Genomic DNA, 24,209 nt, shown 5'->3' on the forward strand with positions numbered 1-24,209 from the left:
GTCGCTGGTCACTTATTGCTCTATAACTGCACTCCGTACCAATAGGTGGCGGTAATGAACCTAAACGTTATTTGCCAAATGCCATTAAACTGCTTCACCAAGAACAAGAAGAAGACGTAGCACTAGGGCACTTTGAGGCCGCCATATTGCTTCGTCTTCCTGGTTTTGAAGGAGAGAGCGAGCGGAGATGAAGGCGGTTCGGGGATTCAGTCAATTATCGGTAAGGACTATTCGTCAATCGTTCCTCCGGAGTTTTATAGAGACGCTTTCTTACTCTCTCACGTTATCGCGAATAAAGACTCGATTTCACGTCGTGATTAGCTGTGGGCGAAGGGGCTGTCATCTGAACCCGGGAAGGACCGTGGTTCAAGACCTCAATGTTAACATAAAATTTTTCGTATATAAAATAATTGTAATGCTCGGCAGACAGGCAAACAAAATACGTTGCCAGATTTGATATGACATTAAAATGACAGCCTCAAATTTTAGGTAATGAAGGGTGCTTTCAATTTTTTTCATGGTTTCATATATACAGTATTTGAAATCAGGGGTGCATGTGACCTCTTGTGATGCCATTCATAACGATTCAAAATCCTCCAAATCATTTAAATGATATCACTAAAAAAAAAAAAAAAAAAAAGAAGCATTTAGGTTTCTCATCAGCCTCACAATCTCAGGTTCTGGGTTTGAATCCCAGCTCCTGTAAGCGGTTTGCATGTTCTGTCCAAATGTATGAATATGAGTTTAATAGTTTGTGTCTATATGTCCTGTGATTGGCTGGTGACCAGTCTCTGGTGTAGAGGGTGTACCCCACCTCTCGCCCTAAGTTAGCTTGGATAAACTGCAGTGCATCAACGGCCATAATTAAGATATGTACCGCAAAATATGAGTGTTGATGCGATTTGTGATGTCGAGCTACGTGAGAACATTTGGACCGTAATCGTTAGTTGTATTATCCCACGGCCCCCGTCTCCTGTTTCCCCCCAGACCAGGTTTTACGCGGCGCAGGCTGCCCGTAAGGCGGAGACCACCAGGGCCGGCGAACATGTTAAGTTTCAGCCGCAAGACGTGCAGGTCAGTGGTCGCTGACGACGTGTTTCTTTCCCACAGAGGCGCTTCTATGCGGCTGCCAGAGCAGGTCGGTCTCTTGTGGAGCCCCTGCCTGGCCTCAAGCTCGCTCCGGGGGTCGCGCCCTCCTTCCAGGAAGTCCATGTATGTTGCGGAGCGCGGAGGGAGGCTGTGTCCAGACAACATCGTTTTGTCTTGATTACTAAGCTATTACCTTGCTTTGCAATGATCTTATCTTTCTTTCAATCTCAATTTCATGCTTGGGATGACAGTTTTTTTCTATTAATTTTACACTTATTCTCATATTGTCTGCAATTAAAAAAAAAATCTTTCTATTTGATACATGGAAGTTAATTCAGATTAATGCTGGGGGGGGGGGGGGATTTTTTTTCAAAGCTTATTTTGCATCGTGGAAGTAAATTGAAAGTGATTTGGGGACTCGAGCTTCTTTTCATTTTCAAGGTGACCAGACTGCCCAGCGGATTGGTGATCGCTTCGCTGGAAAACTACTCCCCGGTCTCCAAGATCGGCGTGTTTGTCAAGGCCGGCTGTCGTTACGAGACGCCCGACAACCAGGGCGTCACCCACGTCCTCCGATTGGCCGCCAACCTGGTACGGCGCATCGCCGTCATCACCCGTCGCTGGGCTAGAAGTTGTTTTTCCTCATTTAGGATGTCATTGAGCACCATAAAATCTCTACTCCGTGCATCTAGAATGTACACAATCATAAACCCATGTTACATAACTGAATTGTGGAGTTACCGTAATTCCCAGCCTACAGAGCGCACCTGGTTCCGAGCCTCAGTGAGTACATTTGGAAAGTAAATACGATTTGGTACATACATACATCGCAGCTGTGTAAAACCCGCAAGTGGCCACATTGAAACACGAGATGTTTACAAAGAAAGACGATACGCAGAAAGAGTTTAATGCTAAGGCTAGTGATCACGCTACCAGGGCTGGTTAAAATAAAACTTACTGGTAAATATCACTGAGACACGCCAATAACACAGCAAAAACACGCGAGCACAGCGCTAGCGCAGCGGTAGTAGGGCCGGTAAAAGTTACTTCCTCGGCACATATATTCCACCGGCCTCATTCTTAGTGCCCGCTTACGGCCGTTAGGAAAATAATGCACAAATGAGCCGCATTAACCGCAGGGTTGAAAGTGTCAAAAGTAGCAGGTTGTAGGCCGGAATATTACGGTAAATTACTCAACACAAATAAGACACTTTCAAATTAGGCGCATCAGTAGAATTAGCTAGAATGCGAGCCTGAATGACATCAGACATGGTCAAACAAATATGCGCATGAACAATTTTACGCAAACTATATCACGTGATTAAACTCACCATTTGCGATATACGCACTCTTTTTAGTTTGAATCTGGATTTTTACTATTTAATGTCTTCAAAATGCAAATAATCTTTTCTTTCATTTTTTTTTTCCAGACTACCAAAGGAGCTTCAGCTTTCAGGCTATGCCGGGGTATCGAAGCAATCGGAGGCAAACTGAGGTTGGTGATCCCACCCCCCAGAGAAAAACGATAGCGTGGTTGAAATATTTGTACAGTTCTTTCATATTTGTGCTTCTTGCAGTGCGTCTTTGTCCAGGGAGAACATGGTCTACACTGTTGACTGCTTGCGAGATGATGTGTAAGTAAACACCGAGCACACAGGCGTCAAACTCAAGGCCCGGGTGCCAGATCTGGCCCCGCCGCGTGATTTTATGCGGCACGCGGAGCCAAATCACGTGTATCAACTTCCATGATTTTTTTTTTTTTTGTTCAAATCTGTACCAAAATTTCAAATTGTCATATCATAAATGATAAAGGTGAGCTATTACAAGGATTTTTGTGTTACCAAACAACAATAGTTGGGGAAAAAAACAATTTCCCTTGATTTCTGATTCCAAAACTAGTTCATAAATGTAATGTGTAAATATGATGAGGCGGTTAATGATTTTTATCATTCCACAGCCATAATGGCCCTTTGAGGGAAACCGCAAGTTTGATGTGGCCCGGGGCAAAAATGAGTTTGACATCCCTACATCTTATTTTTCACCACAAAACTCAGATTTCTGATTTTAATTGACTATTCACTTTGTTTATCGAAAAACCAAATGATAGTGACGTTTTTTTTTTCCCAAACAAGTTTTTTTTTTTTTTGCCTCCGAGGATTTGCTTGATTCACCCTAACAGGCATTGCCATGCCATTTTGTTAGGATAAGCAGTGCATGTCAACGGAGACTCACTCAACTTCAGAAGCCACTAAAACCATGTACCGTAATTTCCCGCCTACAAGCCACGACTTTTTTCACACGCTTCCAACCCTGTGGTTTATGTGGTGATGCGGCGCTAGTGTTAGCGCGGGGTTAGTGCGGCGCTAGCGTTAGCGCACCTGGTTATAAGCCTCTGTACACAGAGTTTAACACTAGCGCTGCGTGTACCGAGGCTTATCACAAAGTGTGCTCCGTAGGAGGGAATTACGTATTAAAAACAATTTTTGATTATAAATACAATTAATATATTGCCCCGTCTAGTATTTAACCACACATTTGCAGTTGTCATAAGCAGGCGCTGTATTCCCTAATCTTTGTCGAATAGCGACACGGTGATGGAGTATCTGATCAATGTGACGACGGCACCAGAATTCCGACCGTGGGAGGTCTCCGATCTCACGCCTCTGGTGAACGTTGACAAGACCCGAGCAGGACAGAATGCCCAGATCGGTGAGTGGGTCGACATTCTCGCCGCGGCGTGCCCACATAAAATAAAATCTCGCGCTTTCCGTCAATTTTTTTTTTTTTTTTTTGTCCCAGCTGTGGTTGAAAGTCTCCACGAAGCCGCCTACAAGAACGCTCTGTGCAACTCTCTGTACTGTCCCGATTACATGGTGGGCAACATCCTGTCGGAACATGTGAGTATTGTAGTCCTATTCTTCGGGTCTGATTGTGGCAAATCTACTTTAAGATGATAATTTTTTGTTTCTAGCTGCACCAATTTGTCCAGAATAATTTCACAAGTGCAAGGATGGCTCTCGTTGGACTTGGTAAGGACGTTGTCGTCGTCGCATCGCAGTTGGAATCGATCCAAAGGACCTCAATGTCTCCGCTCACCAGGTGTGGACCATACTGTTCTGAAGCAAGTCGGAGAGCAATTCCTCAACATCCGCAGTGGCGCCGGAACGTCGGGTGCCCAAGCTCGGTATCGTGGAGGTAAGCAGTTCATTTCGGTCTCGGGGGGGAAAAACCCCTGAGTAGCATTTAGAAGCGCTCACAAAACCCAATTAAAGCGTGTTCCGAAGCGTTATACGGACATTTCCGTCCCACTCCAGGTGAGCTTCGCCTGCCAAGTACCAGCAGTCTGGTCCACTCTGCGGTGGTGAGCGAGGCGGCGGCATCGGGCACCGCTGAAGCTGTGGCCTTCAGCGTTCTGCAGCACCTGCTGGGGGCCGGTCCGCGCGTCAAGAGGGGCTGCAGTGCCACGAGCAAACTGGTGCAGGGGGTTGCCAAGGCAACTGCCGACCCCTTTGATGTGAGGAATTGCCTGATACGCGCGCACTACGGGTGATATGACCTTAGGAAAAGAGAAAAAAAAAAAAAAAAGCAATTTTTGGACAAAATGTACTTTGTACTTTCCTCCTCTCACTTTTCGTGTTAAAATGCCATCAAGACCAATTACCGTAATTCCCGGCCTACGGAGCGGACCAGGTTATAAGCCTCACCCAGTGCATTTGTAAATACCATTTGGTACATACATACGCCGCTGGTGTGTAAAAGCCACATTGAAACACGAGATCGTTACAAAGAAAAAATGGTACACAGAGAGTTTAACGCTAATGCTAGTGCTAATGCTAAGAAGGCCGGTTAAAATAAAACTTACCGGTAATCATCACTGAGACACGCCAGTAACACAGCAAAAACACGCTAACACTAGTGCTAACGCTAGTGCTAAAGCTAGCGCCGCGGTTAAGCTAGCGCTATCACTAACAGGGCCAGTTAAAATAAAACTTACTGTTACATATCACTGAGACACGCCAGTAACACTGAAAGAACACACTAGCACAGCGCTAACGCCAGTCATGCAAGCGCCACGCTCACGCTAGAGCTAACGCTAACAGGGCCATTTAAAAAAAAAAAACATACTGGTCAAAATCACTTGCGACACGGCAGTAACACGCTAGCGCAGCGCTAACAGGGCCGGACCAGTAAAAGTCACTTCCTCGGCACCGATCTCACTCTTACCTTTTCCGCTCCAGTGCCCCCCCTGCGGCCGTTAGAAAAAATGCACAAATTGGCCACATCACCGCATAAACCGCAGGGTTGAAACCGCGTGGAAAAAAATACGGTGCGCCATTTCTTTTGGCAGGTGAGTGCTTTCAACGTGAGCTACTCGGACTCTGGGCTGTTCGGTATCTACAGTATTTCCCAAGCAGGATCCACCGGCACTGTGAGTAGAATCGTCACGGTAACCGGCGCAAACTCCACCGGCGCACGTTTCCGAACGCGAGGCCTAACGTAAAACATTTTTTTGGGTAACCCGCAGGCCATCAAGGCCGCGATTGCCGAGGTGAACGCTGTCGCCGACGGCGGCGTCACGGCTGCCGACCTCACTCGGGCCAAGTAAGAAACCTCGAGATTGAATGCACACAGCTGAAGTCCTCCAATGCAGAAAAGGGGTCAAAATGTCACGAAATATTCTTTCAAAATAGGTGGCGACTTTGGAATGATTCTGTCCTTTTTCAACTCCTTGTTTTCTCCGCAAAGGGCGTCGCTGAAGTCTCACTTGCTGATGTCTGTGGAGACTTCCGAGGGTCTGCTGGAGGCCTTGGGCACGCAGGCTCTGGCTAGCGGCTCCTACAGCCCCCCTGAAGAATTCGCCAAAAACATCGACAACGTCTCCTTGACGGATGTAGCCAACGTAAGACCCTTTTTTTTTGGAGTCGTGCGGCGGTTACGCGAATGGTTTGGATTTTTAGTGTACTGTATGTACCTAAGAAAGTGTTCGGGGCCTATTGACGTCACTGTATCAGTGAGTTTGCTCGGTGATTGAAGCGCATTTTTGGCGTTTATCTTCAGGCTGCCAAGAAGTTCGTGTCTGGCAAGAAGACCATGGCGTCCACCGGGAACCTGGTCAAAACCCCCTTCGTCGACGAGATCTAAATCCCTCCTCCACCTCCCCGTTCGCCTCGTCATTTCACTTCGTAACGGCAAAGCCGACTTGGTTTCCTCCGCTGTCACCAAAAGCCAATTTACACGCTGTTGGGTCTGAGATATCTTCGGGAGATTTTATTTCCGGGTCGTCGCAACGTCCATTTTCCAGCTCACAAACGGTATGATGTATAGCTCATGTAAAATAATGAATAAATTCTATCTGGCTGGCAGTGTGGTAGTTTGGCATGTGTTTTCCTAAACATCTAAGCCTCATCCATCTATTTTCTTTGCTGCTTATCCTCACGGGGAGCGCTGGAGCCTATCCCAGCTGTCAATGGTCGGCAGCCTATCGCAGGGCACATAGAGACAAACATCCGCACTGACAATCGCACCTAGGGGCAATTTAAGAGTGTCCAATTCATGTTGCATGTTTTTTGGAATGTGGGAGGTGTGCCCACCCGGAGAAAACCCACGCAGCCACGTGGGAAAACGTGCAAACTCCACACAGACGGGGCCAGGATCGAACCCGGGTCCTCAGAACTGTGAGACCGACGCTTTACCAAGGTTTACCATTAAAAACATTACAAAAGCAAAATAGACAGGTTTATGGAAATTATATCAATTTTTTTTTTTTTTTTGCCTCATAATACTCCCCTCAATGGGTTCCTCCACTCATCCCTTAATCCAGGGGTGTCAAACTCGTTTTTTCTCGTGGACCACGTTGTTGTTCCGGTTTCCCTCGGAGGGCTGTTTAACTGGTTTAATTATATCTACATCATCAATTTATGGACTCGTTTTGGAATCAGAAATAAAGGGTAACGTGTTTTTCAGCCATTCACATTCGGCGACACAAAAATGCTTGTAATATCTCAAATTCATCATTTATAATACATGACAATTTGAAATTTTGGTACAGATTTTTACAAGAATCATGGAAATTGACACTAGATTTGGTTTAGTGGGCCACATAAGATCACGTGGCAGGGACAGATCTGGCCCCTGGGCCTTGAGTTTGACACCTGGGCCTTAATTCTTAACTTCTTAAATGTCTTAAATCAGCAAATCTGTGATAACGGGTTTATTTAAATAACCTATTGCAACCCGAGCTGGTTTTTAAACAAAATATGTAACCACATTTTTTGTTTTAAATCAAAATGTTTGTATATAATGTAATCAACACAATTCAACTCACATTAGTGGAATTTTTGTTTCCAGTTTTTTTTTTTTTTATACAATTACAAATATCTGCTCTTCTAGCGTGAGTACGTGAGCCATCTTAACAGGAACTCACTATTACTATTATTATTATTATTAATTTAAAAAAAAAAGCACTGTAATACCCGGTCCTTGTTCAACGAGGTACCTGAAGTAGCCGGGGGGCACGTCCTCTCGCGTTACCTCGCGAGACCTCACGGTGACAGACCCGAGAGCTCGCTCGCTGGATTTGAGTTTTGTTTTTTGCAGCTTGACCACGTCTACTTTTCACAGAAAGCCCAAAAACGTCGCCTCGCTCAGACCTTTGTGTATTTATTGTGTCGTACAAACGCGAGAAAGTAAGTTAACGTGATACCGTATTTTGTTTTCAAACACAAGGTGGAGAGTGTTTCGGGGAGGGGGGCTGCAGGAAAGTCGACTGCACGGATTTGTATTTATTTTTTGTATTCTTTCCTATCATGGCTGGACGATTGTAGCGGCGAACGCATCCACTTTGTGTGACTAATCCATCCGTTTTTGGGTTTTTTTTGGGGGGGAGGGGGGGTGAGGAATATCCCCGAGAAAGTTGCCGGGATGGCGGTTCGGGAAACCGGGCGGTGATTCCTCTCATCCGAGGGAGAAATCAGATCGATTGTTTCGGATGGAGCACTTTCTGTGGGATTTCACGCCCCGAGCGTGAATCCACCCCTAGCCGTGGGCGCTTCGAGGTGGGATAGAGCACGGAAAAAAAGACCCCCTTGGCCCCCCCACCGCCACCTCCGGATCACCTCGGAAAATGGATAAACTGACAGTGATATCGGGATGTCTCTTCCTCGCCGCGGAAGTCTTCGCCATCGCCAGCATCGCCAACCCGGACTGGATCAGCACCGGGGAGTCAGCCGGTAAGTCATCATGCTGCAAAACTTTCCCTGCTTTGGCTGCCCCGCGTGAAGTGTTCTAGAGGACGTAATATATAGAAAATTGCCTTTAAAAATATATATATTTGTATGCAAATGTCTGCCCACCATTCAGGAAGAAAACTAATCAAGTACAGTGCCCCCTACCCCCGCCTATTCGCGGAATACTCTTCGCGTACCGATTTGTGCTTTTTGTAAAACACTCATATTTCCAACAAAATGGTGCCAAAGTCCTCTACAATTTAAAAAAAAAAAAAAAAGTACGGTGGTCTCTTGTCTTATAAGTGGCTCGATTTACAGTTGTTTAACTCATAAGCCACGGGTGTCAAACTCACGGCCCGGGGGCAAGATGCGGCCCGCCACGTTATTTCACGTGGCCCCCGAAGGCGACTCGTGTATCATCATCTGTGGTTTTTGTTCAAATTTGAACCAAAATTTCAAATTGTCATACCATAAATGATGACGGTGAGATATTGCACGCATTTTTGTGTGACCAAACATCAACAGTATTTCTGATTCCAAAACTACTTGATCAAATTAATGTGTGAATATGATGGGTCAATTAAAGATTTTCATGCTTTTCAGTCATAACGGCCCTCTGACAGAAACCGTAACTACAACGTGGCTCGTGATAAAAATGAGTTTGACGCCCCTGTCATAAGCCATCACGTTGTTTTTTTTATCAAGTTACTAGCAAGCAAAAAGTCGCTTAATTCACAATTAAAACTATTTTGTAAAAAAAAAAACAAAAAAAAACACACACACACACAAACAGCATTAAAAGGTGCTGTGCATAGTAAAACACAAAACATAAACTAATACAAAAAAATGCAATCATTATGGCAAAATAATAGTAAGTACATAATTTGTCTTTTCTCATTAAAATGTACTTCCTCAAACTCCTGCAGCGCTTCAAACTCTCATGTGTGGAAAAGGCGGACGTCTCCTTTAAATTAAGTTGATAGTTGTGTGTTTGTGTTTTTTTTTTTTTTTTAATGCCCCATACTATAAACAATGGCGTGAAATCACCCGCCCCTTCATCTTATCTTAATTAGCGATATATGATTGCGGCAGGAAGTATCATAACTGAGGATGTGTGACTTTTAATGAGGTCCTTTGGGATTTGACCACTCGGGGGCGTGACTAGTGGTGTGTCATTAATTTTGGCCGGGGGGGGTGTTCAATGTACAGTACATTGAAGAACAAACAAAAGCAACCACAGCAAAAAAAAAAAAAAAAAATTGTTCATATGTGATGTATTGTGTGATAATTATACCTTGTCTATTCATAGATGTGTTCTTAATTTGAATGGCCATAACTCATATGTTTTGTTTTAGGTGTTGATTTACATTGAGTTTAAATAATAAAAATCATATTAACGACTTACTTCTCATTTTAGGGTGGCCTATTTGCCAAAATGTTCTTTAAAAAAAATGAAAGTTTGAACAAAAATGCTGTGCTTAGATATGTGGGAAAAAGATCTACTTCAATAATAAGTCAACTCAAATTTATTGCACATAAAGGTACAAAAAAATTATATCTACAGTGTTTAAAATGATACCTTTTGTAAAGATTATGGTAAGTGAAAAATACTCTAAGTACCCTAGGGCATTAAAAATAAATGTTTATACCACTGTAACATTAATCATAATTTGAACATTCATTGAGAGATTTGGTGAGAAAAAACAATGTATTCAAGTTTGAATTAAAACTGTAACATGACAAAATCTGATGAAATTTAAGTGCTTCAACTACATTGCAAAGGCACTGTAGTATAAATTTGTTCCGTATGAATAACATGCGGATGTCCCGAATCTCTCCTCCGTCCAGGCTCTCTGACCGTCGGCCTGGTCCGCCAGTGCCAGACCATCCACGGCCGAGATCGGACCTGCATCCCGCCCCACATGCCCCCAGAGTGGGTCATCACCCTCTTCTTCATCGTGCTGGGCGTCCTCTCGCTGACCGTCACTTGCTTTCTGCTGGTGGCGTCGCACTGGCGCCGGGAGGTGATCCGATACGCCCGCTGGATCGCCTTCACAGGGCGTAGGTTTTCCCCCGCGGCTTCCTCCCGCTTCACTTAAATATGAATTATGTTCTGCGGTTGCCTCGCACGTTGTTTTTGTTGTTGTTGAAAAATTGTCTCTAAAAATTCATAAATCAGGTCACTTGTAAGTCAGTGTATCGATGTAATTGAGTATAAATATCGGAGATTAGTCTACGATCTATTTTAAAAATATGGAAATTTTATGAGGGTAGTGTATTCCCATCAAATTTTAGTAAGAATCATACATTGGTACATATTTTTTTTTTTTTACAAGATAAGACATTTTAAATATTTCTCAAGTCAATAAAGTTGCGATTTCCTCCACATCCAATCTATATTTTGGCATCAGGCAGGAATTAAAATTTTGCATCTGCAATTACATTTAAATCTTAAAATCCCATATTGTGGATTTTTGTTTTACCCTGACTAAGCAAAAAAGTGTCAATTTCATACAAAAAAAAATGATTCGACAGCCACTTCCCCTTGACCCAGCGTTGAATCCGTTATATCCATATTTGGCTAAAACCGCGCCCCCTTTCCTCTGATTAGTCGCCTCTGGCTCGGGAGCCGAAAGGGAAGGCGGAGATCTTCTCTAGTGATGTAGATAAGCTTGAGAAATTCGGGGGACCGCATTTCATTTCCTCTCGGCGGAAAAATGACATTTTTAATCCACATTTCGCATGTTTATTCAGACAATATTACATCCCAAATATGAGGAAAAAGCTGGTAACGTTATAATACTTTCTTCATCTGTCGAATGTGTTGTCATTTTTTTTTTTTTTTTTTTTTTAATTAAATAAATGACCCTCCTTTTTCTTCCGGTGTCAGTGGTCCTGTTCTGCATGGCCGCCCTGATCTTCCCGATCGGCTTCTACGTCAACGAGGTCGGAGGTCAGCCGTACAAGCTGCCCAACAACACCGGGGTGGGTTCGTCCTACGTGCTCTTCGTTCTCTCCATTTTTTTCACCATCGTGGGCCTGCTGTTCGCCGGCAAGGTTTGCTTGCCCGGCTGACATATTTAAAAAAAAAAAACAATTTTTTTTACACACTTTGCCATTTTTTTTTGTTGTTGTTCCTCTCGAGAGGCTCGGCACGACGCTTCCGATTGAAGCGGGAGTTGCACCCGTCCCATCTGTTTCTTCAGATGCAGGGGAATTTTGCAAAAGATGGATTTAATACATCAGATGGATTATCGAGCATCTCACGGAGCAAAACGGTAACCTCGACCACCCCCATTACCGAAAACCGGGACGAGTTTGCTCGTAAGAACCGATGCGGGACAATCCGGTCCGTAACGTTCACTTGGCGTTGATTTCACTTTCTTTTTTTTTTTTTGTATTTATTTTTCTCGTTTTATCATTCATTTTTTCAAATGAAAATGTCTAATATATTCCAGTGTATAGCCACCGTTAATGTGTAAAAATGAAATTGCTCATCTTTAAACTATGAGGATTAATTTTGTGCTTATGTTGAGGATTTTTGTGATTAATTTCCCCCCCCCCAAAAAAAAGGGTTATACCCTACCCTAACAGAACTCTATAGAACAGGGGTGTCAAACTCATTGACTGTGGAACAAAAATATTTAATCATCTCATCGTATTTACATCACCATTTTAGGAATTAGTTTTCGAATCAGAAATCAAGGGTAGTGTGTTTTTCAACTATTCACATTTGGCAACAAAATCTCAACTTTATCATTTATGGTATATGACAATTTGAAATTTTGACAGATTTTGACAAGAATCATGGAAATTGACACTCTAGATTTGGCTTTGCGGGCCACATAAAATCACGTGGTGGGCCATGATCTGGCCCCCGGGCCTTGAGTTTGACACCTACGCTATAGAAGGTAGTTTGCACACAGTAGCGGCAAAGGACTGCTTTTGTCCAAATCAGGGGTCACTGGCATTTTTTTGAACCCGGGGGCTACCTTTTACGTTTACCAGTTTTATTTAAAAAAAAAAATGTCTGCAATAAGAAATTTGCTCGATTAACAACTAATTGATTATTATATTAATCACCTGTAGCCATTGTAAGAATCCAGTCAGCTTTTACTTCGGAAAACTTTCATGAATGTTTTTGCTCGTTTTCTGACACGCCACAGGCCAAACCAGTAACTGAATTATAACCAATTCATGTTTGTGCATTTTCCGATATCAATCCATATCTCCATAATCTTGTAAGCGGGTCACTTGCAACTCAAGGCGCCGACTGTACTGTTACTGCTGTGACCTGAGCACAAAAACGGGGAAAAGGTGACTTTAATTTCTCGTGAATCACAAAAAATAGCCCCCCGACTCCTCCAAAAATATAGAAATATGAATCGGTGACGTTGCGAATGTTGTACCTTGAACATGCAGGAGTACTTTATTTAAAAAAAAAAAAAAAAAAAATTTTTTAAAGCAACTGAAATAAACATCTTTTCTGTGCCATGATGGATGTGTGACTAAGGTGGGTTTTATTTAGAAAATCAAAGCACTATTTATTTATTTCCTCCAAAAATCTGTCATTTTTCCTCCTTTGTTTCAGAAAAAAAAAAAAAATAATAATAATCTCCACGTTTGGAGACTGAATATCTCCGGCTGCTGTGCAGTACATTTCCAGAAATACCCGCACGAACACAAGTGCTCTTTGCGTCGTATTATATCTTGTTAAAAATGAAAAAAAAACAACCTTTCAAAATCCATAAAGCTGAAGCGTGCCGGATCAATTCACAAAGCAAACTGTTCTGTTTTCCGTGTCTCTAATGAGGCAGAGCTTCAGCACATCCTCACACCTACCCCTCCTCCTCCTCCTCCTTTGTCTGCACAGGATCTTAAGGTTGCCATGGGAACGTCATCGGGGCCGTGGCAAGAGTATATCTTTATGAAAAGATCCGGCAGGAGGAAGGCACCGCGCGTGTTAAAGTTCACGCGTAGCGTCGCCGCTCAAAGTTCTCCTTTTGACGTTCGACGTGAACGGCGACAAGACGCAAACGTTGCTATTTTAAGGCCCGGGAACGGTTTCGTGCGAGCGGGCCGGAGGAGACGGAGGCAGGGTTTATCTTTTATCTGCTCGTTTATTTGCTCGTCGTCTTGTGCAAAGACAAACACGCAAAGCCCGTGATTGTGTTTTGTGCAGACGGAGGGGGAAAAAGATAATAATAAAAATGAGCAACAGACGTTAGATCCTGGAGATCGCTGCCAAATGTGTGCAATTAACTGCTAAGAATGCGAATTACTAGTCCGGCACGCTTTTGTGTTTTCAAATGTTGCACACAACATATGGCAACCGTCGAGAACAAATGTATTAATAAAATAATTTTATACATTATATTGCACTTAGGGGCTCACAGTTCTGAGGACCCGGGTTCAATCCCGGACCCGCCGGTGTGGACTTTACATGTTCTTCCCGTGTGTGCGTGGATTTTTCCCGGGCACTCCGGTTTCCTCCCACATCCCAAAAACACCCAACATTAATTTGACACTCTAAATTGCCCATAGGTGTGATTATGAATGCGACTCTTTGTCTCGATGTGCCCCTTCGATCGGTTCAGGGTGCCCGTTGACTGCTGGGATAGGCTCCAGCACTCCCCGCGACCCCCGTGAGGATAATCGGTGAAGAAAACGGATGGGTGGGTATATTGCACTATATTGATTTGTCATATTCACTGTAAATAAGATGCAAAGGTATTAGTAAAATATATCAACATAGACATACTGTATATTTACCAATTATGCAGTGTATTAAAAATTGGCTTGTTAATTTTAAATGGAAAATTACATCTAAAGATGTTAATTTTTTTAAAACCATAAATCACACATTTGAATTTTTAATCCAGCATGATTCAACATATCAACAATGAGGAAACAAGAGCACGAGCATTTATGTTTCTTTTACCATTTTTATTCAAATAGCGATAGTAATAAAACACTAGGCCTACACAAACAGTCCAATATATACATTTTTTAATGAATTAAAACACAATAGAGCAACAAGGAAAAACTGAAGAGGTGCGGGACATACAGGGAAGATGGCAGTTTCCGCCATTCGCTACTCTTCGCCCGTGACCGACTTGATTATTTCTGCTCTTTTCACTTTGGCGGCTTCCTGAAACTTGTTGATGGCCTCGTTACACGATTTTATCTGCGAGCGAAGAAAACGCAAGATTAGATACGTAGGCAGTTACAGTCGTGGAAATGCGGCTGTTTGCAGAAGCTGACGTGTAAAGTATAGCTCAATATTCGAGCGAAGGGGAAAAGCAAACAAAAGCCTCGTGTCAAACATTGCAGAAGAAACGTACAATTTCGCATTTCTTCTTCTCCTTCATGAGCTTGAAAAACTCTTCCACAGTGAGATCTTCCTCCTTCTTCTTCAGGCCAATAAAGTAGCAGGATGGCGAATGCGTGATGTGCTCTTTTCTGTCAAGAAACGGAGACACATAACAGCAGCTGGATTACTTGGTTTGGCTTTGGAGATAAATGTCCGTTTAGGGGAGAAAAAAAAAAAAAACCTACGAAAAACTCTCGCTTAAGGCAGGACGATGCGTAGTGGTTCACATGTCTGCCTCACACTTGTGAGGTTTCAGGTTTAAATCTCATCTCTGCTCTTCCCGTGTGGCTTTTTGTATGCCTGAATGGATAAACTGTGAATGGTTGTCTTCATGTGTCCAAAGTTAGCGAGAATGGGTTCTTCCATGACAAAACAAGCATATGGAAAATATGGATTATGTTGTGGACATTCCTCGTGTGTTGTCGTGTAAGCACTTAGCAGTGCAAAAACAAAACTGCAGGGCTTGATTAAAAGTTGTGCAAACGTAGGTTCTTTAAATAAGTGATAAGTTACCCAAATATTATATAATTGCTTAAAAACATTTATTCCAAGAAATAATATCTCTTTAGGCATCTATTTATGCCAGTGAGGCACAATGACAAATATCCTCTTCTATTAGATGGCATGAAGTACATACAATAATTTATCGATCCATTTTTGACTTTTTTTTGGTGTGCCGTGGGATATTTAAATTGTAAAATATGTGCCTTAGCGATATAAAAGGTTGGAAATCACTGCTTTAAATTAGGCTGAGTAATGAGTTCGTCTTACTGTGGGTCATCGTCGGGCTCCCACCCTTCCAACTCTTTTAGGCAGGAGAAGCACATTGCGATGTCCGGGCTGTTGTCTGATGGCGTGTGGATGAAGCCAGCCTTTGCCATCTGTGGAAACCCAACAATGGACATCTTTTAAAGTTGATTATGAGATGCTGTTAGGCAGCTAACGAAGGTAGTTAGCTTACTGTTTGACCCAAAATAAAAACAATGAAATCCTCACGTTTTCGGGTGTGCATACGCAGTCTTTGTCGAACGGCCAGCCTTCGTAGGTCTTTAGCCTATTTTCATAGAAGAACATTTTCAAGTCTTCGTCGCGAAACAGCTCCATTTTGGTGTTTTTGGGGGCTTTTGTTTTGTCGCAACGGTGGGACGTTTTCAATTCACGGCGCCTTTGGGATGGCCCGTTTTGATTGGATGAGGGGGGGGGGACGCTTTTCTTCTTCGGGGAAAGCAAACACGGAAGTGCACATGGCCGCCCTGTGGTGACTTTTGAGTCTACCTTGGCTGAAGAACTGTTGAGAAATAATCCAGTAGGTGGCAGTAATCAATATAAACGCTATTGGGCAACTTCCATAAAAAAGAAGAAGAATAGTTCAACTGCTATTGGTCAGAATTTCACCCGCGCGACTATCAGTGGGAGTTTAGTATCCGGTGTAAACATGCCGTGTCCAGTTAGGACATGATTTATGTATTTAATTCCACATTTGGCAGTGAAGTTGAGTCCACGCGTCTAACACATTCGGCTGGCAGCTATGGAAGGAAGATGTGCGGTTGAAACGCTGACAGAATTCGGCTTTTCGTCAGCTTCAAGCAGCCTGAAAGTGGGAGGTGATGATATGTTCCTCTCCACTGGAAGCGACGAGGTGTATGTGTTCAGCGACCAAAGCAAAGAGTTAAAGGCAAGTTTAGGATGTGTTTGTAAGGAAAAAAAAAAAGATGAATCGCCCAGCCCTCTTATTAATATCACTTTTGCAGGCGATTATCCTCTTTCCTGGTCCTGTGAGGGACCTGGTCGTGAATGAAGACAAGCAAACTCTCCATGTGGCCTGCTGCGGTGGAGTTTACTGCATCGGTTTGTTATCTTTGCCTTCCAGGTAAGAACTATTTTATATGTCAGCTATACCGGCCTACCCAGGAGCTGTTTGATAGTAATCACTTTTACAAAGAGAATAATATTCCGTTGTTATTGACAGTGTAAGAGAGATAGTCAAAACTTACAGTTCAAGTGTCATCCGTGTAAACATTCTAAAATAGATATTGTAATTAAAAATGCATATAACATTATTGACTTCAATGTCAATACAAAAAAAATACATATGAGGGGAGAACGCGTCATCCATGCGCAAAGTTGCGGAAGTCTTATTCGACATCCAAGTTGTCGCCATATTGGCTGCATCTTCTGTCCGTGACGTCACACTGGGACATTCGCCATTGAAAACACGCTGTGGCCCCTACCATGGGAGACGCCCCTTCAGACACGGAAGCTCTTTTCAAAGAAGAGAACATCTCACAACCGAGTTAAGTGACTGAGGCAATATGACCCTATCGTTTCGAGCCATATTTAGATGATATATGGATCACGGCCAAACTGCATGCGGCAAACCACCTCCCCGCCCGATCCACCTCCACTGCGGCCCGGTGCCGCGTCCCCTTCAGATGGGGTGGCACATCAACACATTTTACACCCCTGATTTATGGATTACACCCCCCCCCCCAATATTTTTTTTTTTGTAGCTGTATACACACCTACCTGTCATTTGGAACCCACGAAGCTCTCGTCCTTTGCACCCGTGCAATCCATTTTTCACGACGAACAGGGTCTCTTGGAAACTTATGAAGGGTAAATCCATCCTCCCGAGTGTTCGAACAGTATCGAGCAACACAACGAGCCGGCATTTTGGCTAACACGAAGGAACAAAGAGCTACCTTCCAGCAGGTAAAACTTGTAGAAACAGACGAGACCGCTTGGGTGGGTGTCAGCTACTAACGTCACTTCCTGCTTCTTCTCAAAAACAAATCCCTCGAGAGGATTTTCATGGCGGGAGTTGCAAAAAGCTATATATGTCAAAATCATGTTTTGTGGTGAAAAAATGGATGGGTCCATACCGGCTGCTGTTTTTTCATTAATAACATACTAAAAATCATGCATTTCTTGACAGTTGACCTTTAATGGTTGTACAGCAACGTGTCAAAGTTACTGCCCGAATTTGATTTACCACAATAATGTATCTTTTATGTGTCAATGTCAGTGACGTGTAGTGACAAGCAAAACAATGAAATGCTCTCTTCCTAAGGTACACAATTAACTTGTGTATCCACATTTTGTGGCATTTTTATTTTGCGTGATGTGCAATTTTGCAATGTAAAATATGTCCGCCGTGGTTAATGAAGGTTGTGAAACACTGCCCTCATGTGAGTGTTCTCTCTTCCCCTCAGGGTTCAAAGCTCCAGGGGGTCCTCTACTGTGGCTCATATGAAAATATCTGACGAGCATCTGGTTATCAGAGAAGATGGAGTATTAGCCCTACTCTTGGTCAACTCTGTGCTCGTGAACCTTAGCCTGACAAAGACATCCTGGCTGTTGACTCGCTACAAAATCCCAGGAGAGTCAATATTCGGAAGTTATGAAAAGCTCGATTCTTTTAAGGCGCCAGTGGTGTCGGACTCAGGACATCACATCACAGATAAGCGCAGCGAGAAGAGGCCAGTGCTGTTTTGCGCCCGCTCTGCAGATGCGTCATCCTCATCGGGCTTACCAAGTGGTCACGTCTACCTCGAGCCGGCCCTCTTCAAAGTCCTCTTCGGTATCGACGCGGCCTTATCCAAATCACCGGTCATCTTTTGCGGTCTGCCGGACGGCCGACTGTGTTTCGCCGCTCAACGTGTGCCAGGATCGCGGCTCAGAGTCCTTCACAGCCTCGAGCAACCCGTCGCGTTTGTCGGCGCCTCCCCCGGGGCTCGAACAGATCCTGCGGAATGTTTGGTGGCGCTGGGCGAGCAAGGTAAAGTCGTGCTGGTCACGTCCAAGAAAGGAGGATCGGAAGGAGGAGGGGTCAGAGCCGCTTTTACCGAGGTGTGTGTGCCCGGACCCGTGCTGAGTGCGTCTCTGAATAAACGCTGCCTGTACTACAGCACTGGTTCAGACCTGCTGGTACTGGATCTGTCACTGGCCTCCACCGGCGGATCCGAGGCTGCGAAGGGGGAGGTGGGACCTCAAAAAAGTCCTGCTGGGTCTCGGGATGTCACCAGTTTAAATGTCTGTCGACTCGTTGCCTTGGCAAAACACGCAAGGGACTCTGACGGTAAGAAAATTCTAAAGTTCGACATCAAATTGAAAGTGGAAGCTTCAGCTTTAGGTTCATAATATTTGGACAATTTTCAGTTAAGTTCTCTCAACTATTATCAAAATAGTTCCAGATGAATCTGATAAATAGCGGTTGATTGATCGATCAGTTTTTGCAGCACAATTTTTGGGTCATATGTGCTTCTAATCTAGTCTAATAAATATTGTTAGCATGTATTTTTTCCCCCCTCATAGTTATATACCTGGTGACTACAGACAGGTCTGCGCAATGAGTGAATATGGTCGAAAATAGCATTTGGAAATGTTTATGAATATGTTTTTTTTTAAGAACTGTTCATTGGATCGTTGATTCATCACGTGTGGAAGCAATTGGCAAAATGAAGTACTTGGAAGAAGGTAAACTTGACACCAGATGTGGGAAGCTGCGCTGCTACACGCACGCAGGCTTTATTCTGCTCAGGGCGTTCATCAAAACAGGAGTTCAGAACATTCAGAGGTTTTTGAGTCCCTATAAAAGTAATCGTTCAAAACAAACAGTCGATTACATTTCCCCAGAGGTGATCAAGGACGTCCCTGGTTAAAACCATTTATTGCAAAAGTTCTTGATTATTCGTATTTGCACTGTCGGTGTCCATTTTCAAACCGAACTGGTCTTTCTGTGGCAGGAGGAGTTCAGCTGCTGGGCCTGTCCCGCAGGGGGCAGCTCCAGAGGATTACTTTACCGGTTGGGTTGCGAGATGGAGGTCGGTCTCGGCTCCCTTCTTCGCATGTTGGCCGCAGCATCAGAGATATTCTGTCGGCCATTGGAGACGTTTATGAAAGGTACGCCTTCTCTGCTGCTATTGTCTTAATACGAGTCGGCTGTTTTGATCCACTTTGGTGTTTCTTTTTTGACGGTTATCCAATTTAATCCCGGACTGGATCTGGTAAACTAGGAACAACTGACTCGTCTACATATACCGCATTTTAAAACCATTCTTTAACTCATTTTGTGAGAGTAAGCGTGTTTTAATTCGTTCAAGTGGGTTTTAAAACAAGGCCTGTAAGTGCGTTCAAGTCCAGAGGGATTCATTTGAAGGACACAGCTCACGGCTCTGAAATGCATCAAATCAATTGTTTCACCCTATGTTGGCAAACCGATTTAAAATGAGGCATTAAAGGGCCACTGTCATGAAATACATGATTTTTAGTATGTTATTAATGAAAAAATGGTATGAACCATCTGTTTTTTCACCGCAAAACATGATTTTGACGTATATGGCTTTTTGTCACTCCCACCATGAAAGTCCTCTCGAGGGATTTGTTTTCGAGAAGAAGTAGGAAGTGAAGTACAGGGCCGTAGCCAACTCAAGGGGTTCCGTATGTTTGTACTAGTTTTACCTGCTGGAAGGTAGCTCGTTTTTCCTTCGTGTTAGCCAAAATGCCGGCTCGTTGTATTTCTGGATATTGCTCCAACACTCGGGAGGACGGATTCGCTCTTCGTACTTTTCCGAGACCCGGTTCGTCGTGAAAAATGGATTGCACGGGTGCAAAGGGCGAGAGCTTCGTGGGTTCCAAATGACAGGTAGGTGTATACAGCTACTTAAAAAAAAAATAGTTGGGGAGGGGGGGCGTAATCCGCGAGTCAGGGGTGCTAAATGTGTCAATGCGCCACCCTGGCCGAAGCCGTGATCAGTGCTGGGGTGGGTCGTCGCGGCGCCGAGCAACGGTGGCTCATCTCTGCGACAGAGGTGGATCGGACGGGGAGGCAGTATGCAGCGCTGTTGTCGCTCGCGGCTGCGGGGGGCATTTCTCGCTGCTGCGGAAGTGGATCAGACGGGGAGGAGGTTTGGCCAGCCGTCGTCATCGCTCGCGGGCGGCGTTGTTTATCACCGCTGCAGAGGTGGATCGGACGGGTAGGCGGTTTGGCCGCACCGTCATCGTCGCTCGCAGCCGCGGGCGCCCTTATTCATCGCCGCCGCAGAGGTGGATCGGGCGGGGATGTATTTTGGCCGCATGCAGTTTGGCCGTGATCCGTATATCCTCTAAATATGGCTCGAAACAATCGGGTAATATTGCCCCGGTCACTTCACTCGGTTGTGAGATGTTCTCTTCGAAAAGAGCTTCCGTGTCACGAGGGGCGTGTTCGTCTCCCATAGTAGGTAACGCAGCGTGTTTTCAACAGTGACTGTCCCGGTGTAACATCTGCTGATGACGTTGCAGCCAATAAGGCGACCACTTGGATGTCGAATGAGACTTCCGCAACTTTGAGCATGGATGACGCGCTCTCCGCTCATATCTATTTTGTCGCATAGACATTGAAGTGAATGTTATATGTATTTGTCATTACATTATCTATTTTAGAATGTTTATAGGGATGACACTTGACCTTTAACAAACAGCGCGTAACGTGCAATCGATTTTATATTTCCTTCAGATCATCCGTGCTGAAAGCGTCAATCAAATCCCAAAACCAAACACTGAAACACCTGAATCAGGTGCTCAACATCAGCTTCCTACTGAAGACCGAAGGACACGGCGGGACGGTCGACCCCGTTCAGGAGAAATCGATTCGTTGTCACGCGACTACCAGCTGGAGCTCTTTGCTTCAGGAAGACTCTCTGAACCTGAAATGCATTCTGGATAATGGAAGCTCTTATGTCCTGGAGGAAGGATGGACACTAAACATCACAACGTTTCCTACGTGCGACTCCTCCGAGGTGGAAAGCTGCTCCAAACATTATTCATTCCCATTCCATAATCTCCACCCCGGGGAGAAACTGGAGATTTTCGTGCCTCTGGCGACCGCAGGAGACTTTTCGGTCCCCTGTAGCGTTTCCTGCTCTCTCACTTTCTCACTTTCAGGTCTACTCGGAGAGGAGGCGGCGGCAGAGCTGCCGGACGGCGGTTTGGTCAGTTTGCCGTTAAACGCGCTGATGGTGGATTGGTTGCACGTCACGCGCGTGGTCAGTCCAGCGCAAGCGAAGAGAAACGCCAGGTCTCAACCTTACGACGTCTCCGCACAGGACACCGTACGAGCTTTTTTGAAATCGCGCCGCAGCGTGGGAAGGAACGCGGGGAACGAGCGGCACTCGGCAAGCGTTAAGGTGTCGTCGAAGTTACTGAGGGACACGTTGAAACCTTCGGAGGGGAGCGCTGAGGGTCCGAAAGGAATCTGTGTCTCGCTGCTGGACTGGCTTCTCCATGAAGGGCACGGAGGGGTGAAGACGCAAGGAGACAAGGTCGCCCTCACCAGCTCGGTGGTCCATGCCCAAGTTCCGAATGGGCACGGAATAAAGCTCACGGCTAAAGAGGCAAAAAGCTTGTTTATGTCTTTGCTTTTGGTGCACTTCCAAACAAAAATAAACGTTTAATTAGCACATTCAACCAACAGTTAATTGTGGGGATGGGGCACTGCTGACCTCATTCGATGGATTTGAATATTTTGTGTTTAGTTGTTTGAAAAATAACGTCAATTTTTAGTCAATTACACAATCTCAGATTCAGATTTAGTCGATTTGCAGTATGTGTGATGGAGGCGTGACTTTCTTGTACAGGTTGACATGGCGGAGGACGGCGCCGTGGAGCAGGAGGAGCCCCTGGTCGTAGTGGAGGTTCGGGTTGAGAGCTCCTCATTGGCGGCGGTGTGCGGAATGCACCACGCAGTGCTGCAGAGACTACAGGTGACAAACCATAATTTGGACATCTTGTTGCTGGAACACAAACCAATAGAAATGCAATTTATCACAAGTATATTTTTCAAGTTCTTGGAATGGACTTTTTTTGCGCTTTGATGCAGAATTTGTTGCTAAGGGCGCCTGAAACGCCTTCTTCCACAATCAAGCTACGAAGTTTACACGTCAGAGAGGCCTTACAACGCGCAGAGGTAAGTCTTGCAATTTATTGCTAATTCATATAAGAAATATGTGTACTTCTTGAGCTCCAAAATTCTGTTCTTTATTTCAGAAACTGTTGCGGCAGATGCAGCAAAGTCGGATCTCCTGCAGCTTTGGTGAGGGGTTGTCCGTGGCCAAGGTGACGTCGTGTCTTCTTAATGTGTATGAAGAACTCAGGCAAAATGAAAATTCTCTGCTCATTATTTAACATATGCGCCTTATGTATACGTGCACAAGGTTGTAGGAAAATATTCGTGGCTTAACCTTTATTCCAGCTTTTCCTTAAGGAAGCAATTATATGGTTGTGGACTTGTGACCTCACAATAAATTAAAAGAGCTAATATGTCTTTCTGAGCTATCTTCTTCGTTATTGTGACCCACCCATCCATTTTAAAAAAAAATGTATTTAACGTGCTTGTCCTCATTAGTGTCAGTCGGTGAGCTGCAGGGAGTCTTTCCCGGCTGACTTTGGCCGAGATGTGGGCCTACAAACGGGACCAGTCGCTGTCCAATCGCAGCGCACAAATATACAAACTCTTATTCACAGTCTAATTCTCACCTATGGGCAATTTAGAGATCTCAATTAACCATCCATCCATTTTCATTGCCGCTTATCCTCACGAGGGTTGCGGGGATTGCTGTAGCCTATCTCAGCTGTCAAAGGGGCAGGAGGCAGGGTACACCCTGAACTGGTTGTCACAGCCAATCGCACGGCACACGGAGACACACAATCACACCGAGCGGCAATTTAGTCTGTCCAATTAATGTTGCACGTTTTTGGAATGTGGGAGGAAACCAGAGTGCGTGGAGAAAACCCACGCCGGCACGGGGAGAACATGCAAACTTCACCCAGGTGGGTCCGGGATTGAACCCAGGACCTCAGAACTGTGAGGCCAACGCTTTAGCAGCTGATCCACCGTGCCCCCATCTCAATTAACCTTTCATGTATTTTTGGGTATGTGGGCTCTATGCGACCCATCTTTATTTCATCTTTAAAGAATAGTAAAATTAATACCAAGTCCTTTTTATACTACCTGGAATCTTATACTTGAGTTCAATTTGTACAGATAGATTTATAGAATGTCATTCAAAATTTATTAAATCTGCTCAGTTCAATGTCAAGTAGACATCAAAACAGAAAATTGTATTTGGATACCAAAACACGATTGATGCAATTGGGCATGACTAATTTGATGGCAATGCACGGCACTATTTGACCCGAAACTAATATTTGTCATCACTGTTTAAGAACTTTGATACAGAAATCATGCTATAGCCCCCCCCCCAAGTAGCTAATTCCATAAATTTGTTACAAAATAATATGTACTGCATAGTGTCAATAAACCAGACGCGAAGACTTCATTAAAGGCGCTCGAGTGCGTCAAATGTCAACTTTATTCCACTAGGGGGCAGCATACCACTATAAATAGTGCATCCGCAGTTGTTGACGTCAGCAAAAATATTAGATCTAGTGAGGACAAGCGGTTTAGAAAGTGGATGGACGGATGCAACAGCTTGGGAGTGTGAATTTCAGTTAAAGAAGCATGCTTGTCAAGTAAATGGAAG

At 44.3% G+C, this 24,209-nt stretch overlaps 4 protein-coding genes across 8 annotated transcripts; 3 read left to right on the forward strand and 1 right to left on the reverse strand.

The window, feature by feature from the left end:
- The first annotated feature begins 64 nt into the window (after positions 1–64).
- On the forward strand, positions 65–6,452 carry LOC133495756 (cytochrome b-c1 complex subunit 2, mitochondrial). Of its 2 annotated transcripts, none has more exons than XM_061810704.1 (14): positions 65–220; positions 988–1,074; positions 1,531–1,680; positions 2,520–2,584; positions 2,667–2,723; positions 3,674–3,798; positions 3,889–3,986; positions 4,061–4,118; positions 4,189–4,284; positions 4,404–4,603; positions 5,438–5,518; positions 5,615–5,691; positions 5,836–5,989; positions 6,148–6,452. In XM_061810704.1, the coding sequence occupies exons 1-14, from the start codon at positions 188–190 to the stop codon at positions 6,229–6,231; spliced, it is 1,365 nt and encodes a 454-aa protein (XP_061666688.1). In that variant the 5' UTR covers positions 65–187; the 3' UTR covers positions 6,232–6,452. The 2 variants fall into 2 exon arrangements, with proteins under 2 accessions (XP_061666688.1, XP_061666687.1); XM_061810703.1 differs by lacking the exon at positions 988–1,074 and adding an exon at positions 1,111–1,212 and having other exon boundaries at positions 95–220.
- Positions 6,453–7,611: 1,159 nt separating this feature from the next.
- Positions 7,612–13,493, forward strand: LOC133495560 (uncharacterized protein C16orf52 homolog B-like). Of its 3 annotated transcripts, XM_061810375.1 has the most exons (5): positions 7,612–8,318; positions 10,164–10,376; positions 11,206–11,372; positions 11,461–11,593; positions 13,189–13,493. In XM_061810375.1, the coding sequence occupies exons 1-4, from the start codon at positions 8,213–8,215 to the stop codon at positions 11,551–11,553; spliced, it is 579 nt and encodes a 192-aa protein (XP_061666359.1). In that variant the 5' UTR covers positions 7,612–8,212; the 3' UTR covers positions 11,554–11,593; positions 13,189–13,493. The 3 variants fall into 3 exon arrangements, with proteins under 3 accessions (XP_061666359.1, XP_061666358.1, XP_061666360.1); XM_061810374.1 differs by lacking the exon at positions 13,189–13,493 and having other exon boundaries at positions 11,461–11,833; XM_061810376.1 differs by lacking the exon at positions 13,189–13,493 and having other exon boundaries at positions 11,206–11,833.
- Positions 13,494–14,276: 783 nt separating this feature from the next.
- birc5a (baculoviral IAP repeat containing 5a) lies at positions 14,277–15,911 on the reverse strand. The gene is made up of 4 exons (XM_061810893.1): positions 15,685–15,911; positions 15,460–15,569; positions 14,660–14,777; positions 14,277–14,502 (listed from the first exon to the last, which is right to left on the reverse strand). Exons 1-4 carry the CDS (start codon positions 15,790–15,792, stop codon positions 14,410–14,412), a joined length of 429 nt encoding a protein of 142 aa, XP_061666877.1. The 5' UTR covers positions 15,793–15,911; the 3' UTR covers positions 14,277–14,409.
- Positions 15,912–16,065: 154 nt separating this feature from the next.
- Positions 16,066–22,997, forward strand: faap100 (FA core complex associated protein 100). Of its 2 annotated transcripts, XM_061810891.1 has the most exons (9): positions 16,066–16,363; positions 16,440–16,558; positions 17,901–18,766; positions 19,434–19,590; positions 21,185–21,659; positions 21,774–22,061; positions 22,305–22,430; positions 22,547–22,633; positions 22,714–22,997. In XM_061810891.1, exons 1-9 carry the CDS (start codon positions 16,217–16,219, stop codon positions 22,849–22,851), a joined length of 2,403 nt encoding a protein of 800 aa, XP_061666875.1. In that variant the 5' UTR covers positions 16,066–16,216; the 3' UTR covers positions 22,852–22,997. The 2 variants fall into 2 exon arrangements, with proteins under 2 accessions (XP_061666875.1, XP_061666874.1); XM_061810890.1 differs by having other exon boundaries at positions 16,067–16,363; positions 21,185–22,061.
- Positions 22,998–24,209: the final 1,212 nt, after the last annotated feature.

The sequence above is a fragment of the Syngnathoides biaculeatus genome, chromosome 22 (assembly GCF_019802595.1).
Source record: "Syngnathoides biaculeatus isolate LvHL_M chromosome 22, ASM1980259v1, whole genome shotgun sequence".
In the NCBI taxonomy this organism is placed as follows: domain Eukaryota; kingdom Metazoa; phylum Chordata; class Actinopteri; order Syngnathiformes; family Syngnathidae; genus Syngnathoides; species Syngnathoides biaculeatus.

What these genes read in the sequence shown, in the direction of transcription:
- faap100 (XM_061810890.1), top strand. Translation starts at nt 16,217, where the DNA reads ATGGAAGGAAGATGTGCGGTTGAAACGCTGACAGAATTCGGCTTTTCG. An exon ending in ACACGCAAGGGACTCTGACG is followed by an intron (nt 18,767 to 19,433) that starts GTAAGAAAATTC and finishes TTTCTGTGGCAG; the next exon opens with GAGGAGTTCAGCTGCTGGGC. An exon ending in TAAAGCTCACGGCTAAAGAG is followed by an intron (nt 22,062 to 22,304) that starts GCAAAAAGCTTG and finishes TTTCTTGTACAG; the next exon opens with GTTGACATGGCGGAGGACGG.
- LOC133495756 (XM_061810703.1), top strand. Translation starts at nt 188, where the DNA reads ATGAAGGCGGTTCGGGGATTCAGTCAATTATCG. An exon ending in AGGACAGAATGCCCAGATCG is followed by an intron (nt 3,799 to 3,888) that starts GTGAGTGGGTCG and finishes TTTTTGTCCCAG; the next exon opens with CTGTGGTTGAAAGTCTCCAC. An exon ending in GATGGCTCTCGTTGGACTTG is followed by an intron (nt 4,119 to 4,188) that starts GTAAGGACGTTG and finishes TCCGCTCACCAG; the next exon opens with GTGTGGACCATACTGTTCTG.
- birc5a (XM_061810893.1), bottom strand. Translation starts at nt 15,792, where the DNA reads ATGGAGCTGTTTCGCGACGAAGACTTGAAAATGTTCTTCTATGAAAAT. An exon ending in GCGTATGCACACCCGAAAAC is followed by an intron (nt 15,570 to 15,684) that starts GTGAGGATTTCA and finishes GGGTTTCCACAG; the next exon opens with ATGGCAAAGGCTGGCTTCAT. An exon ending in AGAAGAAGAAATGCGAAATT is followed by an intron (nt 14,503 to 14,659) that starts GTACGTTTCTTC and finishes CTTCGCTCGCAG; the next exon opens with ATAAAATCGTGTAACGAGGC.
- LOC133495560 (XM_061810375.1), top strand. Translation starts at nt 8,213, where the DNA reads ATGGATAAACTGACAGTGATATCGGGATGTCTCTTCCTCGCCGCGGAA. An exon ending in CAGCACCGGGGAGTCAGCCG is followed by an intron (nt 8,319 to 10,163) that starts GTAAGTCATCAT and finishes TCCTCCGTCCAG; the next exon opens with GCTCTCTGACCGTCGGCCTG. An exon ending in CTGGATCGCCTTCACAGGGC is followed by an intron (nt 10,377 to 11,205) that starts GTAGGTTTTCCC and finishes TTCCGGTGTCAG; the next exon opens with TGGTCCTGTTCTGCATGGCC.